Source organism: Papilio xuthus, unplaced genomic scaffold (assembly GCF_000836235.2).
Source record: "Papilio xuthus unplaced genomic scaffold, Pxut_1.1 DF825946.1, whole genome shotgun sequence".
Lineage (NCBI taxonomy): Eukaryota > Metazoa > Arthropoda > Insecta > Lepidoptera > Papilionidae > Papilio > Papilio xuthus.
Genome location: NW_013532703.1, coordinates 14363895 through 14373290, shown reverse-complemented (window position 1 = coordinate 14373290; position 9396 = coordinate 14363895). Strand labels below are relative to the sequence as shown.

At 33.7% G+C, this 9396-nt stretch overlaps 1 protein-coding gene across 6 annotated transcripts in view; it reads left to right on the top strand.

The window, feature by feature from the left end:
* Nucleotides 1-2350: 2350 nt before the first annotated feature.
* kcc (solute carrier family 12 member kcc) overlaps nt 2351-9396 on the top strand; it is a 185846-nt gene continuing 178800 nt past the window's right edge. The window contains exons 1-2 of one of the 6 annotated variants that reach the window (XM_013320401.1): nt 2351-2485; nt 6852-7118. In XM_013320401.1, the coding sequence (XP_013175855.1) occupies nt 6998-7118 (121 nt within the window). In that variant the 5' untranslated portion in view covers nt 2351-2485; nt 6852-6997. Of the gene's footprint in view, nt 2517-6820; nt 7119-9396 lie in introns of all 6 variants that reach the window. The other 5 variants (XM_013320399.1, XM_013320398.1, XM_013320405.1 and 2 more) reach the window with 5 other exon arrangements.

Here is a 9396-nt window from a genome sequence, read left to right as displayed (position 1 = left end):
TGATATTTAGATATATACTAGCTGTAGCCCGCGACTTTGTCCGCGCGGAATTAAAAAAACCTGATTAGCCTATGTGCTTTTCCAGGCTATGTTCTACATCTATGCCAGACTTCAGCAAGTTCCATGCAGCCGTTCCGGAGATACCTTCAAACAAACATGCATCCATCCCAAATTTCGCATTTATAATATAAGTATGAAATATTAAAAATAAACGTAACATATACAGACAATATATAATAATAAAATAAATGGTTTTACGTTAAGTATCGCAAAGACAGGATCACGAAATACACTGCAATTTTATTCTCTGTTAACATATTACTACAAAAAAACTTTACCGCTACCCCCAACCCATCGACAAAAGGAATAGGAGGTTATATTTTTAATAACGCAAACCCGAGCAATATTCCCTCACATCGGCAAGATCGCAATAACATCGCTATAGGATTCCACTTTCACCACTCACCTCAAATTGGTTTATCCACAAATTCAGATATAACTTTATGAACTTCAATATATTGACTTGATCCAATTGAATTTTTTATCAAGAAAATATGATAAAACAAAATTACATATTAAATCGTACGTGTTACTTTTGCTATCAGTTATATTATTTTAATAAAAGAGGAATGAATTAGTAGCCTATGTGTTCTTTACAATGGTAGAGCCCGCTTTAACATCTTCGCACGAGTTGGCCCGGTTCGCCCGGTGAAATACCACGACCACAGATAAGAAAGGCGTCAAGTGGAAGCAATTCCGCGTTTCGTCTTCTGAGTGTGCGTCCCGGAGGCCTCATTTAGTCCTCATTCCCTTCCTACCCTTTTTCTTATAAGGAAAGGATGGGAAGTGGAAGTGGACTTTCCGGATGAGAGGATGCATTGAAAGGGAATATATTTTTTTTCTGTGCATCCTCTCCCGCCGTTTATAGGTAGGCAACGCATATGCAGTAGCGTATGTCTCTACAGGCAACGGTCACTTCGAATGAGATCCATGAAACCATTTTGGAGATACCTTATAACAAATATCCATTCATCCATCCATCCAAAAATTCCCATTTATAATATTAGTAAAATAAGAATTATCCAATAGGTATGTTAGATTAGTAGCTGAATTAGCACTTCTTCAATAACACTATAATATTTCCTGCTATCAAGTTCTGCTTACGGATATGACGGACTGAAAATGACAATAGAACAAAAAAATTATATAGTAATATAATAGGTTAGTTAATAAAGTAAATACTAAAAGTAGTAGATCATACAACGTAAATGCGCGAAGTAACTAAGAAAACTAACAGAACGTTGTTAGAAAACTCTTCAATCAATCAAGTTATCGATAAAAGCAAAGTTTACTCACAATGTGAGTGTTTGTTCGTCTCATTTGCAATATAATCATCATCCTGTATATATTTTTAGTAGCCTTTGCCCGCGACTTCGTCCGCATGGAAATAAAAAGAGAACTCAGTAATTAGCATGCGTGTTCTTCCAAACTATATTGTACATCTGTGCCAAATTTGCTTGTTATCCGTTTAACTGTTGTGGATAGGTTATAACAAATATCCATCTATCCTTTTTTCTGCATTTATAATATTAGTAAGAAGTATCATCTTCTCTTTGTTTTTCTCGTGAACGCTTAGTAACGTTAGAAAAGTTTTTATAACGTGATTTTTATAATCCATTGTTGAAAGTAGTTAAAATTCATGAAAGAAACGCTTCGCGTTCAATAATGCAGTTAACGCGGCTGAAGTGAATTGAAGTTATACGTAGTTAGTTATATATACATATTTTAAGGAAATCAACACTTTTTTTAAGCAAAATACAAATAAACAAGTTTGTTACGATGATGTAAGTCCGGCCTCGCTGAGATTTGGTTCATCCTGATATTAATTACAAGTAAAGTAAATATATTATTTCTAACGAACATTCAGCGGGAAAACATCATTAACCACGCAAAACTTTTTAAATATTCTACCTCTCTGTTAATTTCTGAACAAAAAATAAATAAAACTATTAAATGTGAGATTGTAAGTTTCAAATAAATTAATTTTTCGTAGTCGAATTTTCTGGAATTTACTGGCCAACTTATTATTAACTCTTTGGAGTGAATGTTAGTCTAAAAATGCTATGCTTCAAAAAAAGTGAAATGTATCTATAATTGGAGGCACTAGGCGTGAAGGTGCATTGCATTGCATTTGAGATGTACATCGGCTCCTGTTTTCAGTTGGCGAGTAACTCCTGCAAGGGTGATGTCGCGGTTATAATATGTCAGTGCGCGGTTTGTGTAGAAATTGCGCAGAGAGGCGGCGCGGTCGCGGCCGCGGTGACGAACGAGCCGTATAGCGTCAGACGAGTCCGTACGCCCGCGCGCACCACGCGTCCCGTGAGCCCGCCCGCTCTCGAACTAGCCCGCCGCTCGTCCCGTGTGTGTGTATCACTGAAAAACTACTCTACGCATATCAAACTGCACCAACACATATCTAAACAAAGTTTGTGACTACTCCACCCACCGGATCACAGGTTAAAATACAACAGAGAGAGAGCGCACAAAGTTTTTATCAAACTTTTCGCTCGTACATGTCGCACTGCGCGTATTATAAACAAATCGAATGCGTTCGATGTTTATTACATTTGTTTTGTAAAAGGTTAAGTTTGTTGAACTGAGTTTTGGACGCACGCGGCTTCATGGTGACGTCAAATGCAACGCTAACTAGATTAGATACGCTTAGCTAGCTCTGCAAACGTTCCAGTACCAGTGTTGTTCAGAGCGCGGAGGACGCTGTATGCAAATAACTAGTTTCAGTCGTAATTTTCATTCATAAAGTAACAGATTCAAAGGGCCTGATCCGAGAATCGAAGCAGTGTTATCGGTGGCGTACCACTTTCGACGACGTTTTATAAACACGAGTTTTATTTATAGACGAGTCCTGAACGCATTCGTCCGATCTCGCCTTTGTTGACACATTTGACGTATTAATTATTATTTAAATACACATGAGAAGTAAAGCAATTTTACAATATGCGTATTTTATTTTAACTACGATATTTGCTTGATAAATATTAGCAGGTAATATTGAAAAGGCGACAATCGTGATTATTAAAACAGTACATTGGTTTAACTTGTTGACGGTATGGCGTTTGTATAAACACTATTATTGTATAATAAACTACTTGGAGATAATATTTCGCTTAGCGCATAAATGCATTACAATATACCTAAAGTTATTCTTGTAATGCATCCAGCGTTAGTAATACATGTTTAAAAATATGTTGCTACCAATTTAGACAGATTGAGGGACCGGAAACTTCGAGTTATGGAAAGTAAAAAAGGAGAATTTATATTAATTGAATTAAATAGAGTTACGTGTTAGATTTCAAAGTGTTAAATATTATGTTTATTTTTTACAATTTGGTGGGTCAAATATGTAACTATTTTTCCTTTCCTAAGTAGTTTAGGGATACTACTGTAGATGTGAAATAATCTATATTTATTTATGTTTAATGGGTTTACGTAATGTAGAAAAACAACTGAAACATCCTTTTCTTTACCACTTAAACAGTTATGGGTTCAATAGTCACGGGTATCGACTTAAAGATACATAAACAAGATTCAAAATCATAGATTATTCTTCTTTCTCCTGCTACTATTTCTGGAGTTGAAATTGTATGCGATTGTATGCGAATACCTATAGTTTCGTTACAAACCCAGCTTAGCAAAATAACAATAATATAATACAAAACACATTCATGATAAGGTGGCGATAACTTCGTCCGGGCGTTGTCGATTCGTTGTACGGCATAGCCGTATACACTGCCGAAACATGAATACAAAAACATATTGTAGTCTCGCTTATTCTCCCTCAAAATACTGAGATAACAAAGTTTTTATGTAGAGTTCTTAGCTGTGGAACCCTACGGTATTAAAGTGGCTTGTTTATTGTGTAATTTTTTAATCCCTCTTTTATGTTTGACCTTTTTAAACATTCGAACTCTGTTTAATTTAGTTGTGTTACAAAGATCATACTTGTATTGTCGCTATTGCGACATTCTATCGATTAATACTTAGCATTTTTGATTATTCCTATTTATAAGACAATATTTTTCATATTTCTTAAATTATAAATAAAAAACAATAAGGTTATTAATTCGTACGAATTTTTTGAATTGTGTTACTACGTACCTCGCCCCTGGTGCTTTGATTTTAATTTTTTTTTTTTGAATATTAATTTTATCAAAATATCCTATGTACACATAGAAAATACATTTGTCTACCGTTATAGTTTGCTAAAATTTTATCACCATGAATACAGCCCTGGCCTATTATGTATGTACTCATGCAATTGAGTTCTTAAAGTGGCATTTAAACATTATGTACATGGTGTAACATCTTAATAACACTTTATTGGAGTATGTACTTCGAATCAATGTCTTTTAAATTAGATTCTGATGAAGACAAAGCAATGTAATGTAATTATTTATAGTAAACATGTTTTAGACATCGCCTTAAATTATGACGTAGTAAGTAGTACTGTTTGGAGTCTATTGTACTTTTACGTCATTGGATTTTATGACTATATCTCGTAGATTTGATTAGCTCCTATTAACGTTATTGGTTTGTGGTTACTAGTTACTATAAATACGCTAAGGATAAAATTAATAACAACTCTTATATTACAGTATTTTAGTTTCCTTATTCAACACACCTGACCATTTCAGATATACACAGAGCACAGATAACAAAACTAAGAAATAAATTAATTTTTAAATTATTATATTGCTGAGTTCATTAACTTTTTTTTACTTTTCAAACAAATGTAATTTGCTACAGTAATTTAAAGTGTTATAACTTGAATAATTTCTTGCGAAGAAAGAAGCGTGTGTTTTAGGCACTTTGTACACAAGGCAGCGTAAATCGTTGAAATTAACATTGTACGGTTGCATCGCGAGAATCGCGTTGTACACGCTGCGTGCGACGTTAAATCGCAGAGTCGTTCGGTACAGATATACTGACTATATGTCTACTGCATAAATTTACTCCGTCATCTTGAAAAATGCAGCGACTTTTCTCACAACGATCTTTGGCGATAACAGATAGAAATGTTGCCGACGCGCGTTGTGTACGAATCTCTAAATATTGTTTTTCATAAGTTGTCTGTTTCGAAGATTTACGTTGCCTTGTGTACGAAGGACCTTAGCTGCGGCACACGTGTCGTTGGCCGTCGCCCGTCCGCGTCGGCCGTGGCTTCCAATACATATCAATTGGGTGTCATTTGTCCGTCCCGACATCCAGATTGTTTTAGTATCACTCGACTGATATTCGATATTTATAGTTATCGATGGCGTTGCAGCATCGATTATTTCGGAGAAACGATGCCGAATTTTATGAAATTAGTTCTACTATCTATTAGTTATCATTACATTTATTGAGTTGAATAATTTACTAATTGTAGTGTTTAAATTTAAATTATCACATACAAAAAATATGAATTTAAATAATGATATAATAATTATATTATTGTTATTTACCAATAGAGATACGATATAAGAAGAGAAGACATATAGGCCAGTTTTATGAGTCAAAAATTAGGGTGGATGGTTAGTTAAAATAATATTCCAATTACAAATAACTCTTACTAACTACAATAGTTGTCCTTCAGTGGTTGAAGCTTTCTACTAAACAATTCGTACATAATAAAGCGCTCAATATATCCAGCGGTTAGGAATAACTAACTTTCAAGGAAGTTTCACAATGTAGACCGCTTTCCATTTGTATCGCCATCTGTTAGTGGTTTTTTCAAAAGTTTTTTTTCCTCGACTATTTTGTACGTTTAGGGTCGAGTCTGATAATGCGTGTTCGGACCTTTGTCACATTAGGATTGTAATAAAAAGTAGCAACTAGTTTATTCTTTTTGTATTTTAGGGATGTCAATCCTACTTACGTAAACTTTTAGGTCAAAGTATTATATTTAATATTTCTTAAAACATCATCAACCTGCCCTTAACCTTACGGAGGTAGGTACAGTATGTACTCCTCCATATATCTCTATCACCTTTCATATCTGAATCTACCACCTTCTTACGCATATCCTCTTTCACACAATCCATCTATAATTTCTTTGGTCTTTCTCTACCTTTGTAGCCATCAACATTAAATATTTCTAAAAATTTTAGTCTATAAATTTTTTAAATAAAACTGACAGTTTAAATCGCAGATCACAAAAGTGTATTATTAAAACAAGGCGGTTAATACCATAGTAGTCAATAATTTCTTTGCTGCGGTTAATTTAGTCTACATTTTATTGCGTGCATTTCTTTTGAATGCTGACTCAGCGCACAACGGCCACGACATTCAAGCATTAAATAGTCTTTATTGTACAAATGATATTCTAATATGCTTTGAAAATACCTTAAAATTATTCCTTAGAAATTGTTGGATCGCTTATATAAAGGGTAAATTTAAAAACATTGAAAGTAAATAAAAATATTAAATAATAAAATTAAAAGATATTTAATTCAATTGATATAAAATATTAAATGACAGTTTAATTGTTTTTAATATTCTTTTATTTGATTCATTAGCGATAACATAATGATTTTACTTAATTTAAACAAAGTAATATATGCCAATCTGAAAAAAAAAATCTATCGTACCAATAACCGAATTATCAAAACACTTTTACTACACAAAACCTTTACAAATTACACTTATCATGGGTTTCTGAGACCAAAATCTCTATTTAAAACATATCGTCATCTCTATCATTATCTTAAACAAAACAGAGATAATAATTTAAAACGGGGATTTTGGTATTTGAAACCCACAGTTAATGTTACAGTTTAATAACTATGTTTAAGTGATTATCAACATTATGGCAATGAAGAACTGAATTCTTAGTGTTAAATAATTGTTTACTTAGACATATCTATGTTAGCATATCAATAATAAGTGTTAATTTAAGTGAGAGTGAATTAATTTATAAGTGAGTAAGACTTTAGTGAAAATGTCGGAGCGTTTCAAGGTGACGAAGTTTGATGAGCCTTCAGGGAAGACGTACAAGAACTATGGAGCTACGTCGGCGGAAAGCGACGTTGAACTGAAAGGAAAGCTCCTACAAGACTCAGGTAAGTTCTATCAAACGATATTGCGTTGCCTACTCTGTCATAACATCTATATAAATATGTTGCCGATCATGTAAGCGTATGAATGTAGAAACTGCAAAAGAGGTGTATCAGGACCACACCAAATGGTGGTCTGTGGTCTCTACCTACCCTTCTGGGTTAGCTCACTTTTACTACGATAAAATATTTCCTTTGATTTGCTTAATACTATTAAAGACAGAAGCAAAAAAATGCTTTTTAGGTTTCCGTACCTCGAAAGTAAAAAAAAACGAAACTCTTATATTATATAATCACTTTGTTGTCCGTCCGTCGAGACCCTTATTTCATTGGATAAATTTTAATGATGCTTTAGTACATTATTGTTATAGATAGAGTTCTTCGTTTTCTTAAAACATTCATTGTATATTGTATCCATCCCCTACATCTACACGTGAATTCATAAAATGTTCTGATTGCGGAGGGTTGAACCCTCTCAATAAGTCTATTGTGACTACTAAGCGGATAAAGTGGGGGAGAATTTGATGCTAGTAAAATAATACTTGTCACCTTGACCTTGAATTATATTGTAAATATTTTTTAACAAAAAGAAATTAAAACTACGGTAAAATAAAGAGTTACGATCACTCTATTGTTTCAAACCGCGTATTTTTACATATTCTAAAAGATTCGTACCGAAAATATCGAGCTTGCGTGTTCTTTTAACATTTTTGTTGTATCGAATGAATGGTTGCGCAGAATATGTGTGTTAATAGAGGAAATATTTTGAATTATATAACAATACTAGCGGTTTACAGCGATTCCATCCGCGCTGAATTCAAAAATAAACTTAATTAGTAACCTATGTGTTCTTTCACACTCTGTTTTTTTCAGTTCAATTTTAGGCGAGATCTATTCAGCCGTTCTGGACATACATCGTTACAATCCATCCATTTAGACTTTCATTTATAATATAATAGTAAGATAAGTGACAATTGTCTCAAATACTAGATTGAATGTGGACGGCTACAAAGACCAAAAAAAGTATGGAATGACTGTGTGAAAGAGGATATGCTTAGGAAGGGGGTAGGAAGGGGGTACTCGGATATGACGGCTGATAGAGATGTATGAAGGAGTACTACTATGTGTACACATACTGTGCTGACCCTCGATAGGGATAAGGGCAGGTTGATGATGATGACAAGATATGTCGAGAACACGTTTAATTGAAGCAATAGCCTAATGGGTACAGATTTCCGAACACGTGGTCGAGAGTTCGAATCCCACCATTCGACTATTGTCGAAAACCATATCCTATCACAAGCATAGAGCTTAGTTGGAATGGTACAAGACATATAAAAATCTGCTAATATTTACTAAAAAAATATAGTTTAAAGTGATGCGATATAATTTGTTATACATGTAGTTGGCAACCTTGTTACTAAGTAACTGTGTGACATTTATACGAATCATTAAAATATTGTATATACTTTTTAATACAATAGTTCTCTACACATTTGTAATAAGACTTAAACCTTAAAAATATGCATATAAAATATTTTACAGCTATAAACTATCACGTCTTCACGAGATACTATCTATGTTAATTGTTTGCTTGTTTGTAAAGTTGTATTCATCATCATCAGTATAATGATACGTCCCCACCGAGGGGATCGGGGCCTACCCTAAGTTAAGGGTTATTAGGCCATAGTCAACCATGCTGGCCAAGTGCGGGTTGGTTGACTTCACACATATCTTTGAATTTCTTCTCAGATATGTGCAGGTTGCATTACCATTTTTTCCTTCACCGTAAGAACGTCGGATAAATGTACATATGTAAATCGGAATTCGAAAAACACATTGGTACATGGCGGGATTCGAACCTAGGACCTGCAGATTGCAAGTCAAGTGCTTGACCACTGAGCTACCGACGCACCAAGTTGTATTGGGTTGTCATTATTATTGTTTTGTAATTTTTTATTAGAGTATAAAAGATGCTCTATTTGTAAATCGTTCCTTTGAAATTGGTATAAATGTTGTGTTTTTAAATTATCGTAAGCTATGTAACATTTATTTGGTATGACAATAATCACCGTATAAAGTTGTATGTTGCATTACATACTTGCCAAACTCGATATTAACAAATTTTGTAATAATATCATGGCCGAAAATACTGCACATTTTTGATTAAGTAATACATACCAACATTTAGTACTTGTGTAACAATGATATTTCAACCACTAGCTAAAGTTCAAGATTGCAATATCCCACCCACTTTAAAGTAAAGTAAAATAAAAGTATAATT